This window comes from Mastomys coucha, unplaced genomic scaffold, assembly GCF_008632895.1.
Source record: "Mastomys coucha isolate ucsf_1 unplaced genomic scaffold, UCSF_Mcou_1 pScaffold6, whole genome shotgun sequence".
In the NCBI taxonomy this organism is placed as follows: Eukaryota; Metazoa; Chordata; class Mammalia; order Rodentia; family Muridae; genus Mastomys; species Mastomys coucha.
Window position 1 is genome coordinate 125829090 of NW_022196912.1, and position 25232 is coordinate 125854321.

Genomic DNA, 25232 nt, shown 5'->3' on the forward strand with positions numbered 1-25232 from the left:
GACTCACACAGACACAGGAGTCACACGGACTCACACAGACACAGGAGTCACACGGACTCACACAGACATAGGAGTCACACAGCTTTCTCTGCTTTTCTTTGTTCTCTTAGCTCAGATATTTTCATGTATCCCATAAGCAATTTAGATGTTTATTCTTTTAGCTTTTTTTTTTTTGTGAGTTTTTTTCCTTTTAGTACAGTTTAGGTTCTAAGTGCTGATTTGCATGTCATAAACAGCATTCACTATTTTAGAAACAAATAATGGTACTGTGTCCTCCCTCCCTTGATAACAAAAGCTAGCTGGTTGGGGTGACATTTTCTGTAGACTTGGGCTACTCCTGAGTTAACCCTTGTCGAATCTAGGCTTCTTACCTTAGATGGCTTCCATTCTGCCATCCAGACTCCAGACTCTGCCCTCCAGAGACTCCGCTGGTAAATGTTCTCAGCTTTTATTTGGGTAAAAAGTTATTTTATTTCAGTTCCATCCTTTGTTTAAAAAAATCTAAATCTTGCTGGGCAGTGGTGGTGCACGCCTTTAATCCCAGCAGAGGCAGGCGGATTTCTGAGTTTGAGGCCAGCCTGGTTTACAGAGTGAGTTCTAGGACAGCCAGGGCTACACAGAGAAACCATGTCTTGAAAAAACAAAACAAAACAAAACAAAATCTAAACCTAAATCAACAGGTAAAAACTTACGCTGGGGAGATTTGGTAAAATGCTTGGTTTGCAGGACCTGAGTTTGATCCCCAGAAACTACAGGGAAAAGCCAGGCATGATGGTGTGTGCTTGTAATTCCACTGGGAAGGTGTAGGCAGGAGCTCCTGATGCCAGAGTGGCCTGATTGGTGAGAACCAGGCCAGTGAGAGACCCTGGCTAGAAGAGGGCAGGCAGAGTTCTTAAGGATGAAACCCAAAGCTGGCACTCACTTTTCTGTCTCATCTCCTCCCATGCTCTTGCCTTTCCCTTCCTCCCTCCCTCATTTCCTTCCTCCCTCCCTTCTTTCTCTCTCCTTCCTCTTTCTTTTCCCTCTCCCCTCTCCCTACTCCTGCATGCACATATTCAAATGCACACATTGAAAACCCCATGTCTTTACTGTAGCATACTTGAAGCATGCAGACATTGGATTGACTCAGTAGTCGGTAGCCACAGGCACTGGCTCTCCTGGCTGGGACTCTCTTACCTGAAATGCTTGGACCATTATGTTTTGTACACTGGAGTGTTTTCACAGACTTCAGTGACTGAATCCATAAACACTCCAAACTCAAAAACCACTTTGCAGCTCAAAGTGAAGTGTCAGACACTGGAGCAGCTCAGATTTTAGATTTTCAGAGCAGGGCTCCCAGACTCATGTGAGGCTCTAGGCTCTTAGATGCTCCCTGCACTTTACTTTACTAACTCTGTGTTCACAGTGTCTCTGAGCTAAGCATGTAACAAAATGCGTCTTTTTATGTTTTCAGCATTCATCGTAAATGCTGATGCTATTTTCCTATAACTCTTGGCTTGTGTTACCACAGTGATAAAGCTCCTTTTTGTCTCATTGCTCCTCAGAGGTAACTGTGTCTTTTCACTCTGGCCAACTCTCAGATGGAATCTTTGCCTTTGCCGACCTGGGAGCAGATGTGGGTTTTCTTGTGGTTCCTGTGCCTGTGACTGAGTGGACAGGTTCTCAGCACGAGTGTGAAGTTCTCAGCCCTTCCTCCTGTGGCTGCTGTTTGGGCCTCACTATATTTGCCGTATTCTCATTTTCCTTTGTTCTGTGTGCCCTAAGATTGTTCCACAAGGGAGAACTACCCAATTCCTGTCCACTAAGTACTTTGCCACCAAGCCATCTCCTCGGCCCTGGCCTTTTAATTGGCAAATAGTATGCTGTTGTCTACACTGACCACAGTTTGTCTACTTACCTACTAACAACATCTTGATTGTCTCTAAGTCTCAAGCTATGAGTAGAACTGCCATAATAACTTTCGTGCTGGCTTTATATAGACCTGACATCCAGTTCACTGGATAAATTCTAAGGAGCACAATTGCTGGCGTCCATGTGGAGAGCACAGTTAGTTTTTGAAGGAACCATTAGCCCATCTTTCATTGTGGCTGCACCGTGTCATGTTACCATGTGTGTGTTCTGTGTGCATATGTGTATATTTTGTGTGTGTGTGTGTGTACATGTAGGCATGTGGAGGCCAGAGGACAACTTTGTATTTTATTAGGAACATCTCCACCTCCTTTGAAGAAGGGTTCTCACTGGCCTAGAGCTCCCAGTGCAAGTCTGGCTAGTCAGTGAGTTCCAGGGTCCATCTGTCTCTGCCACTGCAGTGCTGGAATTGTAAGCAGATGTCTCCACACCTTGCATGTTTATGTGAGTGCTAGGGATTGAACTCAGGTCTCATGATTGTGAGGCAGGAGCTTATTGACTATGCTGTCTCCCTAGCTCCATGGGAAGATAATTTTAAAACCAGTCCCCTATGTAGTACAGGCAAGTCTTGAACCCATAAATTTTTGCATGGTCACTTTTGTGATCAAATCCCCATAAACTTTGGGTAAACACTGATTTTTATCACTTTATTTTTATTTTTTAATAATTTAATTTTTAATTCCCTTTACATCCTAATCACAGTCCAAGGCTGAAGGTTTTGTGAGTGGACCTCCCTCCTTCCTCCCTCCCTCCCTCCTCTGGAAATCCTGCCTGGCCCACAGGAAGTGGCCACTTCAGCCTCTATATCCCCCTCTGGTAGGGATCTCAACTAGGGCCACACCCATCCCTTTCTCTTCCTTACCTTCTCACCTCCTCTCCTCCCCAGTTCCCTCTCTCCATTCACAGCTCATGACTGTTTGGTTTCCCTTCTGAGTGAGACTTCTGCATCCTCCCTTGGGACCTACTTATTACCCAGTCATTTGGGTCTGTGGACTGTAGCCTGGCTGTCTTGTACTTTACAGCTAATGTCCACTTACAAGTGAGCACATCCCATTTGTGTCTTTCTGGCTCTGGGTTACCTCACTCAGGATGCTATCACTAGTTCCATGCATTTACCTGCAGATTTTTGATGTCTTTATTTTTAATAGCTGACTAGTATTCCATTGTGTAAATTAAACACATTTTCTTTACCCACTCTTCAGTTGAGGAACATCTAGGTTGTTTCCAGTTTCTGGCTATTACAAATAATGAGCAAGTGTCCATATAGTTTAGTGGGACATATTTTGGGTGCATGCCTAGGAGTAGTATAGCTAAATTTTGGGGTAGAATTATTCCCAGTTTTCTAAGAAGCTGCCAGTTGATTTCCAGAGTGGTTGTACAAGTTTGCATTTCAGTAAGTCAGTTTTCATCTAACATTTTCCCTTTGAGACAATGGCTGTTTCCCCCTGGTGCTGGTGTTGAACCCAGGTCTTTGCACGTGTTAAGCATATGCCTTACCCTACTGTACCTCCAGCCCACTTTAATACATTGGTATTGATCTCCAATCCTGCAACTTGTTGAACCTGTTAGAATCCACCTCCCAATTTCTCCCTTTCCCCCTCTCTCCCTCTCCTTTCCTCCTTCCCTCTTTTTCCCTCCCTCCATCCTTTCTTCCCTCCCTTTTTCTCTCCCTCCCTCTTTCCCTCTCTCTCTCCCCCCTCTCCCCTTTCTGTGTTCCATTTGCACCCCTTGGGTATTATTCCTCAGAACTGTCCACCATTTGGAACAATGTCTTTTGCTGGTCTAGAGCTCACCAACTAGGCTTGGCTCGGCTGGGTGGCCAGCATGCCCCAGAGATCTGTCTGTCTCCTCCCCAGGACTGGATGACAAGCCTTTCTTTTTATTGGGCCAGCACAAACCCTTCTCCTCCTTTGAGGCTGCTAAACCCAGAGGACAGCCTTGCTTGCCCTTCTTGGACTTTTATATGGCATGAAGAAGGAAGGAGGCACTTTGCAATCTGTCTCTCTAGCTAGGGGATTGTCTGTAGAGCAGTGCAGGGTCCATGTGTCTGTTCCTGCTGTCCCTAGACTGCATAGAGGAAAGCGTGAAATACAAGGAGGACCCACAGGTCGGTGGAGGAGAAAAATTCTATTTCATACAGAAATAACCCTGGTAGTAAGAAGTGGTTATCCTGCCGGGCAGTGGAATCCCTGCACTTGGGAGGCAGAGGCAGGCAGATTTCTGAGTTCAAGGCCTGCCTAGTCTACAGAGTGAGTTCCAGGACAGCCAGGTTATCCTAGATCTGCATCTGTGTGATAATCTTAATAATCTTGCTTATAGTTATTCTAACTATGTTATTTGTATCTTAGGGTTCTTTCTGGATTATAGTATCTTAATTTGCAGGAAAACTTTTGCAGATAGTGTCTTGTGGGCAAATGCAGTGGAAATGAAGAGCCCTGGCTTTTTGCCTGGTTGGCCTCTCCCTGCATGCCTCCATCTTCGTGTGAACTGAAGAACGTTACCTGACACGATCTGCAAGAGCTTCCATGAACAAAGTGTGTAGCATCAGGATCTCACGAAGCAGGAACTTTGCCAGCCTTGATTCAGACTTGTTCACCTCACATTTTGACAGGAACAAGACCTGGTCCGGGGCGCAGTTTGTGTCGGAGCGGAGCAGCGTGCTGGTGTTCCTGCCAGGTGTGCATGACCTGATTTTGTGACTGGAATTTTAACACTGTGGACAGCGCATTTTGAACAGTGGTGTTCATGCTGCCTGTTCTCTTAGACATGAGGACAGTGAGCAGCTGTGACTCAGATTGGCTTGTCCATAACCTTTGCATTGCTACAAAGAGTTCACAGTAGGGAAGAGTACCTTTTTAAGGCAGGCTTGTCAGCTTCACAATTCCTGGTAAGGTGTTTTGCTTTGTTAAGAACATTCCTTTGCATGGTCATGAATGGGAAGTGATTGCCCTTAGTTTGCAGTGCGGGCATTCTTATGAGAGCAAAGCATGAAGCCCTGGGGAGCCACCAGCAGTCTAAGTCCCTTGTCAGTGCTAAAGACAATGGGCTCTTACTGTACCTTACTGAAGAGGCTCAACTGTGTCTAACGGCACTTTGTGGAGATGACTTTATCATGTAGTGTAGTTTGATGAAATTATAACAGTGATTCACATATTTTGTTGTTAAAAGGTAATATACAGAACATGTGAATATTTGTGTGTGTAGGGTTGGAAGCAATAGCCTTCAGCAAGAGAAACTGAATTTTGGAATGTGACATATGAGTTTCAAATCCTTGTCACATTTTGCTTACTGAATAGACTCATGTACAGAAATAACCGTTACCTGGCAGGTGCACAGAGTTTGCATCTCTGTGTATTTGTCACATGACTTCTAAGGAAAGGGCAGAGCTGTGGTGCTTCTCAGCAATCCCTCACAAGGTAAACACGGCCCAGCAAGGGGCTTACAAGCGACATTTTACCTTCAGCTATGTGACTTTCTTTTATATATGAATGCAAATCAAGTCTGGAATATGATGTTTACAGTTTCATGAATTGACTTGTTTCGAGCAGATATGAATTAGTTTTTTCAAGGCTGCTCCAACAAGGCATTGCAAGTGGATGCTCAAGACAAGAGTGGTGTGTTGGCCTGCTGTGAGAACAGTTAGGCATGCTGGAGCAAGTTGCCAGGAGGCATCATGCTCCCTTTTAGGCGCCTGGCTCTTCCCAGCTCTGTGTAGCCACCTCAGGCAGTTCCACTCGCATGGATGTCACATGACATTCCTGTGCCTCTATCTCCTCCCTCTTTTTATGAGACCAACCATCCCATCGGGTGAAGGTCCCAGTCAACTACACCAGGACCTGATTGTAGCTCCCATATGTGCAATGACAGTTGCTATGTCAGGTCGCTCACATTTTCAGTCACCAGAGTTGGAATCTAAAATAGTTTTTGGGAGACACAGTTGAACGTGTTTAAATTATTGATAATCCACGTGAGGCACAATGTATATGCAGATGCTGTAAGTCAGTACACATTTTTAAACCTACTGAAAAGGACCACATCCTTTAAAATCTTGTTCCTAGGTTTGTATTCTTGGGATCAAATGCAGCTCACCACACAGCTCACCACCCAGAACCCACCTGCGTTTTTGGTGATTTGTTGGTTTGGTTTTGGTTTTGAGACAGAATTTTAGTGTATCCTTGCCTGGTCTGGAGCTGTCTGTGTAGCGAAGTCTCGCCTTGAACTGGATATTACCTTGCTACCATCTCCCAATTTCTGAGGTTTCAGAGTAGAGTTACCTTATCTGTTTAAAAAACATTTTGTTTTGATAAACATTTTGTTTATTTATTGGAGGAAATTTGGAAAACAGGAGGGAAGAGAAGTGACTTCTGTGGCCAACGCTTATCAGTAGTCACAGTTCTGACAAGGGAAACACGGAGAGAGTGTATGTATTCAAAAATAACTTTAAGTTATTACTAATCAATGCCATGGTGCATTTGTCCTAGCTCTGGTACAAAAGGACAAAGAGTCAAAATTGAACTGTAGGGTTGTCTTTGAAAAAGTTATTATTTTATCTTCAGGTTAACCTAATAAAGGAAGTAAAAGACTTACTCAGTAAAAAATTTAAGACACAGATAAAAGAGAGGAGGCAGAAGCAGGTGGAGTTCTTGAGTTTGAGGCCAGCCTGGTCTACAGAGTGAGTTCCAGGACAGCCAGGGCTACACAGAGAAACCCTGTCTCGAAAAACAAAAACAAAACAAAAAAATAAATAAAAGAGAGAATGAAGAAGACACTAGAAGATAGGAAGACCTCCCTGCTCAAGGATTGGTAGGATTGCCACTGTAGAAATGTCATCTACCCAAGGCAGCCACACAGCTAGTGCGGGCCTCACCTGAGCTCCAGGGCAGTTCTCTATGGAAGTCATCTCAGAACACCAGGATAGCTGAAACTATCCTGAACAATCAAACCACTGCTGGGGAGAGCATTATGCCTGATTCTCAGTTATGTTATAGAACCAGAGAATAAAAACAGCATGGTACTAGTATAAAAATACTAAGTGAGGACCCACCTATGAGCTCACACTCACCCCTGCAGTCACCTATGAGCTCACACTCACCCCTGCAGTCATCTGAGCTCACACTCACCCCTGCAGTCATCTGAGCTCACACTCACCCCTGCAGTCTCTTGTGAGCTCACATTTACCCCTGCAGTCACCTATGAGCTCACACTCACCCTGCAGTCACCTATGAGCTCACACTCACCCCTGCAGTCACCTATGAGCTCACACTCACCCCTGCAGTCACCTATGAGCTCACACTCACCCCTGCAGTCATCTGAGCTCACACTCACTCCTGCAGTCATCTGAGCTCACACTCACCCTTGCAGTCTCTTGTGAGCTCACATTTACCCCTGCAGTCACCTATGGGCTCACACTCACCCCTGCAGTCACCTATGAGCTCACACTCACCCCTGCAGTCTCCTGTGAGCTCACACTCACCCCTGCAGTCTCCTGTGAGCTCACACCCACCCTGCAGTCTCCCGTGAGCTCACACTCACCCCTGCAGTCTCCCGTGAGCTCACACTCACCTCTGCAGTCAACAGAATCTTGACAAGAGGCCAGAAATACACATGGGAGAGAAGACAGCATCTCCAGCAAATGAGGCTGGTCAGATTAGACACCATGTAAAGAACAGACCTAGCTCTTATCTCACACCCTGCACACATCCAGCTCCAAGTGGAACAGGTACCACACCACAGGATCTGATAGAGAAGGCAGGGAACACACTCACCTTACAGGCACAGGAAGGACTTTCTGAACAGGAGCTCAGGAGTGAGGCCTTGAGGCTAACAGCAGCAAAGGCAACACCAGTGTTCAAACAAAAGCATCTTACAGGATGAGAAAAAATACATCTGACCAAGGGTTGGCATCTAGAATATGTAAAGAACTCAGAAAACCAAACACCAAGAAAACAACCCAGAAAAAAACCAAGGCAAGGAAATAAACAGAGTTCTTAAAATAAGACAGTGGCCAAGAAAAATGTGTAAATTTAGAGTTTATTTTTCTGTATGTAAGTGGTGTTACCTCCATGTATATCTGTACACTGTGTGCATTGCCTGGTGCCCGCGGACACCAGAAAGGGCATCAGGTCCCCTGGAGTTGGAGTTACAGAGGGTTCTCAGTCACCATATTGGTACTGGACACTGAACTTCTGTCCCTTGGAAGAACAGCAAGTACCTTTAACTGCTCAGCCACCTCTCTAACCCAACTGATAAATATTTTAAGAAACATGGTTTTTCATCAGGGAAATCCACACTAAAACTATTTTGAGAATTTATCCTATTGTAAACAGATGGCTAAGATGAAAGAAAACCAACACATAAAGGGTGGCAGGTGTGGGCGTGGCTGCGGGTGATGTGGGCATGGACGTGAGCTGAGGACTGAAGGACTGGAAGGGCTCTTGGATCTTCTGCAGAGACACTTGCTCATCCATGTGCATTGCTGCTGTAGCTACAGTAGCCAAGATGTGAACACAACCCAGATATCCATCACTGACGGGCAGTGAGAACGTGCCTCAGACACGGTGGGGTGTTCAGCTGAGGAGAAAGGAGATTAATAGCTTTGCAGGTTAAATGGGCAGAACTGGAAACAGCCATTCTGTGAGGTGACTGAAACCAGAAAGACAAACTGCATGTTCTTTCCTGTGGCTATGATCTTTGACTCTTTAGGTATGCGTGTCTATTTAGTTTTGAGACAGGGTCTCACTATGTAGACCAGGCTGACCTTGAACTCCCAGAGCTGCTCCTATCTCTGCCTTCCAAGTGCTGGGATTACTGAGTGCTGGGTGCACATGCCTCCTCCCCCCACCCTCCTGACACCGTGTAGTTTAAGTTGAAGTACTTACAGAGAAGTCAGGAACCTCGTAAGGAACCATGGTAGGTGTCAGATTTCAAGACTGGAGGGATAGACAAAATTTGTAGGGAACAAACGGGAGTAATGAAACAGGAAGGGTTAAATAATGTAACAGGTGGGGACAGGGCAGAGATGCAGGTATAGGGAGGTCTTTCTAACACTAAAGAGTTTTGGAAATGCTATACAGAAACCTACTACCATATATGATTCCTATCTATAAAAGCAGTTAAATGGTGTTACTGTACGTTGGAAGCTCCATAGACCCCGACACATTACAGGTTGTTGTCATTGCTTTGGGTTACCCTCCAGAATACAGACCTGGAAGGTTTATCTCTTACTGATAGTTTTAATAGTACTGGAAGGTTCTGTATGTGCTAACTGGGGAGAACAGTGACAATACTCTTATCCCTGGGAACTCTGAGCTACAGTAATAACCTGGTGCCAGGGTAGGTCTGCTGGTGCAATCGTGGAAGCCATATATGTTATGGGAGCAACCAACTACTACTTTCTTCACTCCATGAGTAGAACTCATAGCTGTTAACTGGGCCAAAGCCCGGAGGCCAGTGAGGTCACAGGTCCTCAGGGAGAGCCTAGGACCAGCATTCTACTAAAAAGATAGAATAAGAAATGGTTCCCTTAGTTCTTATCTTCATGCCTCTAGATTACTCTCCAATACTCATGAGAATGATCGTGCAGAGAATGAAAGTCTATGGAGTATAGCTCTAAATGGTGCACTGGCTTCCATCACCCCCCCAGGGCTCAGTGATCATTATGGTGGGGGGTGGGGGGAGAGAAAGATTGTAAGATCCGGAAGGAGAACAGTCTTGCTGGAAGTGACAGTGCTGTTAAGACAGAGTGTAGTGGCTCTGACTGCACGCACTGTGACCTGTACAGGAAAGCCAAACAGGCCGCATCAAGGGGTGTGTGTGTGTGTGTGTGTGTGTGTGTGCATGAGTGTGCGCGTGTGTGCGTGAGTGAGTGTGTGTGCATGAGTGTGTGCGCATGTGTGCGTGTGTGCGTGAATGTGAGTGTGTGCGTGTGTGCGTGAATGTGAGTGTGTGTGCATGGGTGTGTGCACGCGTGGGTGTGTGAGTGTGTGTGCGTGAATGTGCATGCGTGCGCATGTGCATGAGTGTGAGTGTGTGCATGAGTGTGCACATATGTGCGTGTGTGCGTGAGTGTGAGTGTGTATGCATGGGTGTGTGTGCTTGCGTGAATGTGCATGCGTGCGCATGTGCGTGCGTGTGCATGAGTGTGTGCGTGTGTGCATGTGTGTGTGTGCATGAGTGTGTGCATGAGTATGTGCGTGCATGTGTGCACGTGTGTGTGTGTGTGCACGTGTATGTGTATGTGTGTGTGTGAGTTAGTGTGTTTGAGTGTGAGTGTGCGCACACGTTTAAAAGGGGCACGTGAAGGTAGAAGAGAGAAATGGATTGGCATTAGTGGGAGGGATTAAGAGTACCAGAGTACCATGAATGTAGAGAAGATTTGATCAAAACACAGTAGATGCAGGCGTGAAATTCCCAAACAATAAAAACAAATCCTCCTCTTACTGAGGACTCTACTGAGCAGAGCACTAAAACCACAACCACGGCCTCCTCTGCTCACTGCCCTGCCTGCCCACTGCCCATCCTCCATGCTGCATGAGCTCGGCAGCAACTCAGCATTCATTGGTAGACTTTGTTACCTGTGCTTCTGCTCTTGGGGAGCAGGTGGCTGTGTTCTGTGACTCTACATTTGCAGCAAGCGGCATAGTGCATGCATCAGTCCTAAGCACTTCTCTGTTGAATGCATGAAGATAATAAGGACCCTTCAAAATAAGTTACCACTTTAGAATAAAGATTAGGTTTTAGCAATAAATTCACATTTGTCTTCCCCTTCCCCTAGGTCTGGGTGAGATAAATTATATGCATGAGCTTCTCACAAACATGATTCACAAAAGGTATGTGGATGTGGATGACGCCTTTGTTTTGGCTTCTGGGTGTGGATGACGCCTTACATAATCTAATCACCTCACTGAATTGTTACTTGCGTCTGCTATGTATCATGTGACATTTTATTTTAGTGCTTTGTTTCTTAGGTTACAGGTCTACCCACTCCATTCCAGTGTGACTTTAGAAGAACAGAATAATGTATTTTTAAGTCCAGTCCCTGGGTACAGAAAGGTAGGAAGCTGGGGAGATGAGGCATGAAACATGATCATCCTTGCTGAAGAAGGCATGGCACTTGAGCCTCTCCCAGTGCGCCCCAAACTGCTGCTGAGTCCCCAGGCCATCCGTGTCAATGGGAGTCTGTGCCCTTTCGTATTGTGTGTTATTTTGTAAATCAGTTACCTGAAAGATAGGATTTTTTGTTTGTTTGTTTTGAGACAGGTACTGCTACATAGGCTAGGCTGGCCTTGAACTTGAGGTCACCTTGTGCCATCCTCCTGAGATTGTAGGTACATAGTGCCATGCCTAGCAAAACGAAGATTTTTGTGATTTGATTTCCTGAGTCTCCAGGGCACTGCTGCCTTGGGAGTGATGTCCTTATCAGAAGCTGACCTCACTTCTGGAGGTCGTCAGCTTTTTCTGCTACTCCTCAGAGGTCCCTGGGAGGATCCGGGTCTGGGACCTGGAGCTTTTGGCTCAGATCTCGGGTGTTCTTAAGGGTGTTTGGAATCTTTAGGCAAACTAGACTTTGATAATACTCTAGGATGCTCAGGGCAGTGGCTCTTACTCTAGATTCTGCTTTTGCTTCTTGGCTGCTGGCAAGTTCACAGCCCCTCCACTAACAATTTCATAATAGGGTTATGAACAGACCCTTGGCCATGCCATACATGCATCCTTCAAGCACCACTTGCCCTGTATGTGTCTGGTTTTTCATGTAGTGGGAGCTTCTTGATGAGTTGTGGCCTGCGTAAAGTACGAAGATGGTTAATTTGTCATTTTGAGCCAGTGTGTACACTGATATTCAACACCAAGACCCTTTTCTAACTGTGCAGCAGTGTCCTGAAGAGTGGGAACACACCAACCTGTTCTGTTTGTGCTCCACAGATCATTCTGTCAACCAACATTGCAGAGAGTTCTGTCACAGTTCCTGATGTCAAATATGGTAAGGCCTTTCTCTGCTCACTTCTCCATAGAAAGAGGCATCCACAGGCTTTTCTGACCTCGGCAGGTGTCCTCTGCTCTCCCCCTCCCCATGCTTGGAAGAGATTCAGAGAGAGGCTCACGAAGGTCCAGGCTCTCACATTCTTACCTCATCATTGTTTCCTCTGAGCATAAGTTTTCTTTCAGGCAGGGCCACCTCTAGGGGATGCCTGGGAATTTCAAAGCATCTTATGGGAAGCAGAATCTTGGGACTTCCTTGGTGGAGTCCTGTGATAGACAGGTAGGCAAGTGGAGGTAGCTCGGAAGGAAGCCATGACCACTCCATTGTCTGGTCCTTTGTGTATATGCTTTAGCTTGCTAACTCATGAGAATGTGTGTGTGTGTGTGTGTGTGTGTGTGTGTGTGTGTGTAGTATATATGTATTTAGCTTGCTAACTCTTGCGTTGTTAGCTCTTGAAGGACCAGTGCCTGTAAGCACGGATAGCGTACCCCTGTGAGGAAGACTGTATTATGTTGACTACAGTCTGATGGGAGACAGTTAGCAGATGAGTAATTACAGGTTCATGTAGAGACAAATATTATATGGGAAAAGAAATAGGGGAAAGGAAATTCTAGTTTTGGGGGGAAAGATGTTTCAGATAGTGCATGTCTCAGTTGGGTTAGTATTGCTGCAATGAAGCACTGTGAGGAAAGCAGCCCGGAGGGAAGGGTTTACTCGGCGGCTTACTTTACTTAGTGGAGAGGACATCACTGTTCTTGCTTGATGTCACCAAGAGCTATGTTAGGACTAGTGGTGTGAGGCAACCTCAGGCTCAGGTGAGGGGGAAAGGGTGATGTGGCACAGCCTGAGGAGGGCAGGAGTCTGCCTTCAGTCTCTCAAAAGGACAACTTCCACCATGCACAAGAGGTAGGTGCTGTGTGGAGGGAAGCTGAGGGGCTTCTTCACTGGCCTGATTTCTCCCTGAAGCAAGGAGAATCTAGCTGGCTTGTTACACTCACTGCTAGACAGACAGATAGGCACTGAGGCATACAAGAACATGGGATTCGGATCCTGACAATCCAGAACATACACCTGTCATCCCTACCTCTGATATAATGAAATTTTGGAGTAACTCTAATCTTTTGGGTGTATCCAGACAGCTCTTTATGATAATTTGGTCCTTACATCCAAAGACTTCCAGTTCTGATGTAGAAAGAGACCTTGGTTTCCTGTTGCAGGAGATAAGGAGTAGTTGGCACACTCCCAGAGGTGTCTGCAACAAGCAATCCCAGCACTGCGTGGTCACACTCGGGTTGTCATAATCCCAACGGCTGCGTGGTCACACTCGGGTTGTCATAATCCCAATGGCTGCGTGGTCACACTCAGGTTGTCATAATCCCAATGACTGCGTGGTCACACTCGGGCTGTCATAATCCCAATGGCTTCGTGGTCACACTCTGGGTTTTCATAATCCCACTTTGCCATGTGCTCATACTTTTTTTTTATGGCAGTTATAGATTTCTGTCTGACCAGAACTCTGGTTTGTGATGAAGATACAAATTATCAGAGTCTGCGACTAAGCTGGGCCTCCAAGACCAGCTGTGACCAGAGAAAAGGTAAGGCGTTTGTGGCAGACACCCTGAGGCCTTGACGGTCACATGGTGCACGGCTTTCCTAGAGCTTTGTTCTCTCCCTCACTCACATACTTCCTTGGTTGGGGCTGGTTTTAAATTGAAGCACCAGTATCTTGGTTTTCAGTCACCTTTGGCTCCCTCTTTTAATCTTGTGCTGTTTTAGTGTCAGCTCCTAAGGGACAGACAGCCTGTTAGCTCAATAGCTATCATTTTGAGAGTGAAATTTTTAAAAATGTATTGAATGGCTATGGAAACCAAGTGGATCACTTAAGTGATTTTGACAGACTGCCGTGGACTGCCTCTAAACCTGGTGTTTGTATGGTCTTTTTCCTAGTGAGTCCCACAGAGGAGTCATGGTTTCATGTGCCAAGCTGAAGGGATAGGGACCTTTGGGGGATAGATGCTTTGTCCACAGGAGTGAGTCTATAACATGCCAGGCCTGGATGCTGCCTTCTCCTGTAGCAGGAGTTGGCTTCAGGGGACAGCATCTTTGGTGTGTCCTGAGAAATGGCTTGACGTTATCTCTACCCTCCTGAAGGAGGTAGGCAGGAGGACAAAGAATTCCTTTGGGAAATTATTAGTGCCTCAAAATCAAACATGTAGGTGCATAAACCAAGTAACTGGTATGCTCCTGCCTCAGTGCAGACACTGGTTTTCAGTGTGTTCTTTTCTCCTTAGCCTTCATAAGGGGATGAGGTGAGCATGTGGTGTTCTGAGACTCAGGGAAGCAGCCTTAGCAGCTGTACCAAGTTCTCCTCAGGTGGGCTGAGGTTTGACCAGAGTCAGGCTGCAGGCCTCCTAACAGCTGCACTCTCTCTCCTCTCCTGAAGTTTCTTTTCAGAGAGGACCAGAGATGATGAAGGCGCATTGCAGCCTGGCTGTGGAGTCTGGTCAGTGTGAAAGGCGCCCGTGGTGGTCAGTTTTTGCAGCTTCACGGTGTATGAGCCACCCCCTTGGGAGCAGATGCTACCGGTTTTTATTTCAGCCATCACTGGATGCCTTATGCCACCTGGTTTGATTTGTGACTTGCAATTCCATAACAGTTCCTAAGGCTAACTGCCATTCCTCATGTTTGCTGGCATTGGCTGCTCCTCAATGAGTGCTTATCTCTGTCTCTTGCTTTTTACGATTTATGTATTTATTTGCTTAATTTTTAGTCCTACTATGTAGGACTGGCTGGCATGGAATTCACTGTGTACACTAGTTGGTTTTGAACTTGGGGGCGATTCTACTGCCTCCTCCCCACAAACACTGGAATTATAGCTGTACACCACCATCCCCAGCTTCTTGCCCATTTTAAAATCAGGTCATTTGTGTTTGTAATATAATACTGAGTTTTGAGAATCTTCATATAGTTACTTATTTTGCAGGAGTTTTTTCCTCAGTCTTCTTCCAGGGTTTTCTGTAGAGAAGATATTTTAAACTTGGGGAGGACCAGTGGGTCAGCTCTTGGTCATGAAGCTTTTTTCTTGTGTTTCTTAAAGAAGTTTTACCATTTCTAGTTTAGACTTACATTCGTCATCGGTTCCTGGTTGACTTCCATTAGTCATTTGTACGGGGTGACCTTTGGATTGAGGTTACTTTCCAACATGTGCATGTCTAGTGACTCTACAGACAAAACCCTCCTTTGGCCTTGTGTCTGTTGTATTATGAGAAGGTCAGTCAGGTGTGGCCACATCAGGAGATAGAAGAGAGGCTTGGGAATATAAAAGCCCTGTACTCATCCACAGACACAGGAGTGTGTGAGCAGGGGAGGGCAAGGCTGAGACCTTACCTTCATTGGGTTTTATGATGGAATGAGGAGGCAGGAGGACAGCTCAGGACTGGCTAGTTTGAATAACTCCGGAGACTGGATGGTGGGATGATACCTGCTTGACACTTGACCCTGGTATTGTCTCCACAGAGGTAAATTACCACCTCCTGGTAAGTTGTCTTGAATCTTGTAGTTTGCTAGAAGGACTTAGTTTGCTTGAGAGATTACCTTGAAGTCTATATAGACAGTCCTCTTGTTCTCAGGGCAAGAGGAGAAAGAGTGAACGCACTCACAGGAGCTGGAGTGAGGCAGGAGGTCCAGTTCCTCTCGGCCTTTTCTGACCCACTTGTGGGGAAATAAAGCTCCCTGGGCCCCCATCTTTTCCTTTTGAGACAGACTCTCACTGAATAGCCCAGCTGCACCTAGAAGTCATTATGTAACTCGGCCTAGCTCCCACCCTAACTTAGATCCCCTTGCCTTGGCTTCCTAAATGCTGGGATTGTGGGTGTGTACCTTTTTGTTGTTTTTTGGGGGTGGGGGGTTGACAAAGTTTTTTGAGTCAGAATCCTCTTATGTAGCCCTGGCTGTCCTGGAGCACACTCTATAAGTCAGGCTGGCCTTGAACTCACAGAGGCCTTTCTGGCTTCTGAGTGCTGGGATTAAAGGTCTGCCCCACCACACTTGGTTGCCTTGTTTGTTTGTTTGTTTGTTTGTTTGTTTGTATATATTAAGGATATTCCTCACTTTTTTTTCTTGTAAGATTTGCTTTCACTCCACAAATAGTAATTGTCACACACAAAAGGAGCATTTGTGTCATCTTCTGCTTGGGTGGAACCTGGCTCTGAGCTCTTGCATGTACAGTTCTTACTTAATATCAAGTGGCCATGTTGAAGGATATCTTGTAGAAATCCAAGGACAGATGGACACAGGAGCAGGGACATCCTGGGCAGAGGGGCTGCTTCACAGGACTCTAAATATCATTTGTGGGTGAGCCAGGCTTCTGTCACCAGCTACATGGCTTTTCTGTGGTGAGCTCTTATTTTACTGGTTTGAACTAAATCTTGCAGGAAATGTGTATCCTTCAAAGTAATATGGTTTCTATTGCATTTTTGCCAGTTTGTTTTCTTTTGACACTTACACTGGATTTGTTTTAAACATTGGCTACAGAGTAGAAAGCAGCACTCAATCTTTTTTTTTTAAAGATCTATTTATTATTATACACATACGTACACTGTAGCTGACTTCAGACACACCAGAAGAGGGCATCGGATCTAATTAAGGGTGATTGTAAGCCACCATGTGGTTGCTGGGGTTTGAACTCAGGACCTTTGGAAGAGCAGTCAGTGCTCTTACCCGCTGAGCCATCTCGCCAGCCCCAGCACTCAATCTTAATTTAACTAACTGTTTAGGATAATTTCCCTTGGGGTAATATTAGAATAAAGATAGTTTGCTTCTACTGGCCTAGTGTGTAGAAGATAAACTGTGCCAGTGTTGAATGTTTGGTGTGCATTTCTCTCCACACTGACGTTAAAGTGAGCCTCTCTCTTGCAGGCCGTGCTGGACGAGTGTCTAAAGGATACTGCTACAGACTGGTGCACAGGGACTTCTGGGAGAGCGCTGTCCCTGACCATGTCGTTCCTGAGATGCTGGTAATAAAGTGTGTTCATTGTCTGTGTTCCCTGTTTGTAAAGACCTAACTTTGCTTTGCACTCTGTTCTGACCCTTATACTGTGGATTCTCTCCCTTTCTCTCCCCCCCCCCGTTTGTCTCTGTCTTTCTGTCTGTCTGTCTGTCTGTCTGTCTGTCTCTCTCTCTCTCTCTCTTTCTCTCTCTCTCTCTCTCTGCTATTCTTAACTGTGTGCCATTCCTCAGAAATTCAGCAAGTAGGCTAGGTTGGAAGCCAACCCCAGGGATTTATCTGACTGTGTGCATGGCGAGAGCATGCTCCATACAGGTATGGAAATTAGAGACCTTATGGGAGGTTCTGACCTTTCATGATGGATACTGTTACCAAGGTTCTGACCCTTCAGGATGGATACTGTTACCAAGGTTCTGACCCTTCAGGATGGATACTGTTATCAGGCTCCAGCTATTAGGTGATGAGGCCATTCACCTGTTAGACCTTCTTGATGTTCTAGCGCTGCTTGTAATTATTTCTTAAAAAATTTTTAAAATGTCTTTATCTGTTGTGTATGAGTGTTTTCTTTGTCTCCAGTCATGAAGTGCCTGCAGAGGTCAGAAGGTGGTGTTGGGCCCTCTGGAGCCAGCTTTTCAGATGGTTCTTATTCACCATATCAGTGCTGGGAAACAAATCCTGGTCCTGCAAGAGCAGCCAGTGCTGTTAACCACCAAGCCACCCTCCAGGCCTCCTCTTCTTAATTCTCTATCTGAGGAATGTCGCCCTGTGTCTGTTGGCCCTTTAATACTGTTTTCTTTTTCATATTAGTCTCTTCTGTCCCTTTGTAATGAGTAACTGTGGATTTCCCTTCGTCTCTCCTAACTTCTACTCTCTCTATCTCCCTTACGTCTTTTGGCTTTGTCCTCTCCCTTCTGTTTGGAGACAGGGTCTTGCCATGGCCTATGCTGCTTTCAAACTCAAAAGCCTTTCCCCACTCCCACCCCAGCCTTCTGCCGTGCAGGTTCCTCTCTCCTCCCCCACTGTCTGTCTGTTTTCAGTCAGGATCTGGGAGCACCACTGTTCTTGAACCCGTGCTCCCCTGCCTCTGTCTCCCACATGCTGGGATTGTGGGTGTGCTGCCATGCCCAGTGTGCTTCTGTCTTGTTTTCTTCCCTGCGCCTCTCTGCTCTTCTCCATCTCTATTCCTTTTCTTTCCTCCCCTCCTTTGCACGAGTCCTATGAACAGCTAAGTGGCTTAGCATCATCTCTGTACTGAAATTCTGCTCTTTTCAGCGCTGTCCACTGGGAAGCACAATATTGAAGGTGAAGTTGCTTGACATGGGTGAACCTAGAGCTCTGCTGGCCACTGCCCTGTCTCCGCCCAGCCTGAGTGACATTGAGCGCACCATTCTTCTGTTGAAGGAGGTGGGACATGTGCAATTACTTAGTTGTGGGGAAAGCTAAGGCTTTACTTTGTGGGGAGCCTAACTCTCACAGTTCTTAAAGTGGTTTAGCTGTTACAGAGCTCAGCATGTGACTCCAATCCCAGGCTGCCCTTCGGCTCGCCTGACCCTCCCACCACTGGTGTTTCTAAAGCCCACCGCCTCTCCATTCTTGTGGCCCCATCCTGAGAAGCATCCAGTGTTTGCTTCAGTCACTTCAGGCTGCTTGGCTCTTTCTCTGGCTTTGTTCACCACATCCTCACCTCCTGCCCACTGTTGCCTGAGCCTCTCTTTCCATCTGCTCTCCTCGGCATCTGCCTGAGTCTTGACTCAGGCTCCGCTCTTGTGGCTTGCCTTTACGGCCCTGCGGGCAGCTGTGTCCTAACATCCCCCCCCCCGCAGCCTCCCCCACCACCGCAGACATGCTTTGTCAGTGTAGGTGTGCTCAGTGAGTGGCTGCTGCTGGAGCCTGTTGGCTCAGTGTGTGCCATGTTTGTTAAGCTGGGGACTGGCTGGGCCTGTGGAAGTGTCCTTGCATATTGTCTCCCAGGGACATGACATGCTTCCTAAAACCATGGAAGGAGTGAGTGTCAGGAGCTTGCTGGAGCCACCATGCTCCAGGTGACCTTAGCTGTCTCAGAACCTTACTCACCAGAAGTCGGTATGCACACCTGTCTTGCACCGTCTGCCTTAAGGATAGTGGCGTGTGGCAATGCTGGCCCTCACTAATGGCACTAACTTGTTCCATAGGTTGGAGCACTGGCGGTCAGTGGGCAGAGAGAGGACGAGAACCCTCATGATGGTGAACTGACCTTCCTGGGACGAGTACTGGCACAGCTCCCTGTCAGTCAGCAGCTGGGTAAACTCATTGTGCTGGGACATGTGTTTGGGTGCCTGGATGAGTGTCTCATCATAGGTAAGTGTGGGCCAGCTGTGGGGCCAGCTGTGGGGCCAGCTGTGGGCAGTGTGTGCTGATGTGTGTTGGCAGGCTTCATCTTGTGTTTTCTGTCTCTAGCGGCAGCTCTTTCTCTGAAGAATTTCTTCACAATGCCTTTTCGGCAGCATCTGGATGGATATAGGTATTTAACATTGTCCCTGTGGGGTCACCTTCCTAGTGGTGCCAGGTGACACTTTATCAATTTGTTTGCAGGAACAAGGTGCACTTCTCAGGTAGCAGCAGGAGTGACTGCCTAGCACTTGTGGAGGCGTTCAGGGTGAGTGTCTCCCCTCTGGAGGCAGAGGCCTGAAGCACCAGTGTGTTCTCATGTCCTGACTACGAGTAGCTAGAGCTGTCTTATGGGGTGGGCCTCACAGAGTGACAGCTGCTGGAGGGGCGGTGGGTGGATGTCTGAGGCATTTCCTGAGGCTGATGAAAAGCACTAAATCTATAAGTTTTCTGTGTTTAGCCATGTGTTGACATTGGAATTACGTTCAGTTAGTGAGTGAGTGATTTGTTTCAGGCCTGGCAGGCTTGCCGACAGCGAGGAGAGCTGCGACATCCCAAGGTTAGTCACAGTTCCTCCTTGGTGCCTCAACTGAAGGCTGCTAATGCCCACAGTCCCTACAACTCATTTTGCCTCAGCCTGGTCAGTGCCTGTGCACTGGGATGGCATAAGACCTGCAGTCAGTGTGGGCAGTTGCTCGTGCTGTCCTCTAGGAGGGGCACCAGGTGTCTAAGTGACCTGGCCCTGCTGCTTGTGGGAAACAAGCTGTCAGCTAGCAGCACGGTGTTCTCGTCCACAGCTCTGCCTCACGCTTTAGGCTAAACAAGTTGGCTCAGAATTAATGACACTGTAGCCTTTGCTCCTGTCTCTGAGTTTAGACAGTGGGTCTAACAGGAACCTAATCCAGTAGCCTGCATTGCTTCTCTTGCTCAGATAAGGCTTTGTCTTCTAAAGTAGCTAGGCTCCAAAGACCGTGGTAGGCATGCCTGTGGTGTAGCCTGTGGCATAGCCTGTGGTATAGCCTGTGGTATAGCCTGTGGCATAGCCTGTGGCATAGCCTGTGGTATAGCCGTGCTGTGCCTCTGTGGGTCTTTACCAACAAGTGTGTGAGCTGCCTTGTAAAAAGCACTCCACCCTACTTATTACCCTCCCTGGGACTACAATGTGACAAGTCTTTCTCTAGTCTGGTCATTCTGCCTTTGATTTTTCGGGACAGGTAAACTCATATGAAGAGTTGTCCCTGTGTCATTTGGATCTTGTGTTTCCCACTTCAGTGTGAAGTGGGAGCTCTTATAGAGGATGTCCTGTATGTGGTCACTCAAATGCACTGTTGAGTGTTGCACAAGCTGAGTCCTCCTTGTTGAGGTTCTAGACGAGACATGTGTTAGAGTAGCAGATTAACCTCTGACTTGCTGGCCTCATGTTGGATATTGTATTTTTATGTGTTTAAAGGATGAACTTGACTGGGGACGGCTAAATTACATTCAAATAAAGAGAATCAGAGAGGTAAGCTATAAATTCTTTAACTTCGTTGACGAAAACAAACTGACTTAAAAATGGCAATTAAGGGGCTGGAGAGATGGCTCTGCAGATAAGAGCACCAACTGCTCTTCCAGAGGCCCTGAGTTCAATTCCCAGCAACCACAGGATGGCTCACAACCATCTGTAATGGGGTCTGATGCCCTCTTCTGGTGTGTGTCTGGAGACAGCTACAGTGTACTCATATAAATAAAATAAATAAATCTTTAAAATAAAATGATTATTAAGGACACCAATGGGTGGTGGCACATGCCTTTAATCCCAGCTGTTGGGAGGCAGAGGCAAATGGATCTCTGGGTCAAGGCCAGCCTGGTCTACAGATTGAGTTCCAGGACAACTAGGGCTACACAGAGAAACCCTGTCTCAAAACAACAACAATAACAACAACAAAGGTTATTAAGTAGCAGGAGTACACAGAGTGCAGGGAGCAAATCTCTGCCTATGCCCGCCTTGAGGGGTCAATGGCCTGCACTGCGGTAACTGCTTAACTCCATCAATCTCTTCCTGGATGTCATTTTATGATGAACAAGTGTAATCTTGGCAGCTATCTTTGTAGTATTTTTTCAAGATAAGCATATGGTTTTTTCATTATTAACTGATTAACACCAGTAAGCCCATTATGGGCTACGTGCTCCTGACTCACTCCTGCTGAGGTGTTGCAGTTCCTGAGTTCTGGTTTCTCGTGTTTTCTCCAGGTATTTTGCAGAAGGTGTACAGTGAGACTTGCCTGAGGGTTGTGTGTGTGGAGTGTATGCACATGTGCAGCTTGTGTTAGTCTGGGTTCTCTACAGCTATAGTCTAGTCTAACTTAGTGCCAGCCTCTGACTTGAGCTGTGTGATAGCCATTCTTGGTTGTCAGCTTGACTACATCTGGAATGAATTAAAACCCAAATAGCTGAGGACGCCTGTGAGGACATTTTTTGTTGTTGTTGTTAAGTAAATCATTCGAAGTGAGAAGACCCACTTCTAATCTGCATCTTTGAGGTAAGAAGATAAACCTTTAATCCATATTTTTTGAGATGGAAAGACCTACCTTTAGTCTAGGCCACACCAGCTGCCGGCAGCCTAGATAAAAGACACAACAGAAGGAAGCCGCTCTCTCGTTACCTGATGGCTCTTGCTCTTTCTAGCAAATTTAGTCCTTTACTGGCATTGGAGACTACTTCTTTGGCATTCTGGCACATACTGAACATCATCTGAGATATCCAGCTTTGTGGATAAATAATGACTGGTTGTTCTTTATAGGCAACCATCTGCACCACATTCTAATAAATCTGAGATAGACAGACAGACAGCCGAACGAACAGATAGACAGATGACAGATATAAATCCTGTTTGTTTTGACCCTGTAGAGGCATGGAGTCCATGTTTGTTTGTTTGTTTGTTTTGAGACAGGGTCTTTCTGTATAACCCTGGCCAGCCAAGAACTTGCTTTGTAGACCATGCTGGCCTTGAACTCACAGAAGCTGCCTGCCCCTGCCTCCTAAGTGCTATGACTAAAAGTGTGTACCTCCATGCCCAGCTTTGGAGTCTGTTTTGTGTTATGAGCTACTCGGATGTCTTGAGGCCTGTCCTGGAGTGTGACTGACACACCCAGTGTCAGCGTCAATCCTTTGGAGAAAAGAGATTTCCCCTCTCCTAGCAGGTCTCAGTTGCAAATAGTTCCTTGGTTAGGTGTGGGACTTTGTCCACTTTTCCTTCACTATGCTGGAATTTTGAGCAGGTCATATGTGTGCTGTCACAGTGACTTCATATGTGCCTCAGTTTGTGTTGTCTGGGAGACACTGTTTCTGTAGTCATCCACCACACTTGGCTCTTACAGTCTTTCATCCTCGTCTTCCAAACAGGTCTCACAGAAGGAGTGGCCTGATAAAGACAGCCCACTTGGGACTGTGTGCACATGGTCCATTTGTGGCTCTGTGTTAATTCCCATCTACTGCAAGGAGAAGCTTCTCTGAAGAGAGCTCAGCAGTGCTGTGGATATATGGCACTGTGAATATATAGGACTGTGGATATATAGCACTGTGTATATATGGCACTGTGGATATATGGCACTGTGGATATATGGCACTGTGGATATATGGTACTGTGGATATATGGCACTGTGTATATATGGCACTGTGTATATATGGCACTGTGTATATATAGCACTGTGGATATATGGCACTGTGGATATATGGTACTGTGGATATATGGCACTGTGGATATATGGCACTGTGGATATATGGCACTGTGGATATATGGTACTGTGGATATATGGCACTGTGGATATATGGCACTGTGTATATATGGCACTGTGGATATATGGCACTGTGGATATATGGCACTATGGATATATGGCACAGTGTATATATGGCACTGTGGATATATGGCACTGTGTATATATGGCACTGTGGATGTATGGCAGTGTGGATATATGGCACTGTGGTTATATGGCACTGTGGATATATGGCACTGTGGATATATGGCACTATGGATATATGGCACTGTGTATATATGGCACTATGGATATATGGCACAGTGTATATATGGCACTGTGGATATATGGCACTGTGTATATATGGCACTGTGGATATATGGCACTGTGTATATATAGCACTATGGATATATGGCACAGTGTATATATGGCACTGTGGATATATGGCACAGTGTATATATGGCACTGTGTATATATAGCACTATGGATATATGGCACTGTGTATATATGGCACTGTGTATATATGGCACTGTGTATATATGGCACTGTGGATATATGGCACTGTGGATATATGGCACTGTGGATAGATGGCGCTGTGGATAGATGGCGCTGTGGATAGATGGCACTGTGGATAGATGGCACTGTGGATAGATGGCACTGTGTCCTCAGGAGTCACTTTATTGCTGCCATCATTTAGCAGAACAATAGTGGTAGGTTTTCCCCTGGGCCCGTCTGGTCTCAGGTTCTTAAGCTCATTAGCATGTCAGGTGTGGGTCCCATGTCACAGAGGAGGCCATAAAGCCTCTCATAAAGGAGATGTTTGCTCCCATAACTCTGTGCCACCGAGTGAGCAAGGACCACTGTTCTGCCCTTTCAGCACTGTGGGCACTAGTCAGTGAGCGTGAAGCGTGTAGTGGATCACCATCCTGTCTGTCCATGAAGACACTCCATAAGCCTGTCATGAGTAGCAGGACCTTACCATCAGGTTAGAAGGGTAACCAGTAGCCTTAACAGTAGCCTGTGGTGTTTCAGGGGGAGATGGTCTGTGGGACCACTTTGCCCAACCGCTCAACAAAATGTGACCCATTTCTGATATTGGGGATTTTAATTGTTAGCATATGCTGTTTGGTCAGAGTATTGTCTCTCGTTATATGGCAACTCAATTTAAATTTCTCTTATGTAGGAGAAGCTTCTAGAATGGAGATTTCCACACAGCTTTTCAAAGGGTCTTTTGTGTTAGTTATGCCTCCTTTATCCTCTCTCTCCTCTGATATTCTCCTATTCTAGTTTGCCCGTATCCATTTATAGCACTGTGGTCTAATTCCCCTTCCTTGGAAGATCCCATTCTTTCTCCTAGTCTTTACAAGCTACCTAACCTCTGGATATTCTAGATGAAACTCCCATATCTAAAGCTTAAGAGCTGATGTCCACATTTAAGAGGAACCATCAGTATCTGTCTTTCTGGGTATAGGTTACCTCATTCTGGATGGTATAGTGGCTAGCTCTGTCTATTCACCTGAAAATTGCACTTTTCTTAGCAGCTGAGCAATATTCTATTGGATAATATTCCACTGTGTAAATGTAACACATTTTCATTATCCATCAGTAAGGTTTCCATGTGTGTGTAAGCATGCACACTCACACACTAATGATTTAGCTTAGGGTTTGAACATACTAAGTATACACTTGAATGTTAATATGTCTTATTGAGTTATACCCCTTTCAAATTATCATAGTATTTACCCCTCTGCTATTTTATATTTTTTGCTTTTAAATTTTTATTAAGATACTTTTGTGATGACTTAAAGTTGTTTATTTTCATATATATGTATACTTATGTATGTGTTGCTCTTTAGTGGTTTGCCTGCATGTATGCATGTGTGAGAGTGCCAGATCCCCAGAAGTGGCATTCAAGACAATGTTCTTAGCCACAGAGACATCTCTCCAGCCCCATCATATATATTTTAAAAAATAGACACCTTGTATGAAAACATTGAGAGAAGCCCTCATGTAACTCTGGCTGGTGTTAACTTCCTGGCGAGGCTAGCCTTGAGCTCCTCATCACCCCGCCTTTGCCTCCCTGATGCGCACACCACTATGCATGGATTGAAAGATTTTATCTTAAGTTGGCACTTATTGTTTTCATTTAGGGGATCTCTGTAACATACCTTGTTTCTCTTTCTTTGAAAAAAATCGAGACAAGGTTTTACAGTATGAACCATGCTGTCCTTGAATCGAG

General features: G+C 46.0%; 1 protein-coding gene across 8 annotated transcripts in view; it reads left to right on the plus strand.

Moving 5' to 3' along the window:
* The window catches only part of Tdrd9 (tudor domain containing 9), a 101995-nt gene that overhangs the window by 36451 nt on the left and 40312 nt on the right, over positions 1-25232 (plus strand). For 7 of the 8 annotated variants that reach the window (XM_031355946.1, XM_031355954.1, XM_031355949.1 and 4 more), the window contains exons 9-20: positions 4520-4584; positions 10682-10736; positions 10875-10959; positions 11830-11887; positions 13378-13482; positions 16805-16902; positions 18165-18296; positions 19064-19229; positions 19329-19392; positions 19464-19527; positions 19774-19818; positions 20710-20763. In XM_031355946.1, coding sequence (XP_031211806.1) covers positions 4520-4584; positions 10682-10736; positions 10875-10959; positions 11830-11887; positions 13378-13482; positions 16805-16902; positions 18165-18296; positions 19064-19229; positions 19329-19392; positions 19464-19527; positions 19774-19818; positions 20710-20763 — 991 coding nt within the window. The remainder of the gene's footprint in view (positions 1-4519; positions 4585-10681; positions 10737-10874; positions 10960-11829; positions 11888-13377; positions 13483-16804; positions 16903-18164; positions 18297-19063; positions 19230-19328; positions 19393-19463; positions 19528-19773; positions 19819-20709; positions 20764-25232) is intronic. The other variant, XM_031355947.1, reaches the window with a different exon arrangement.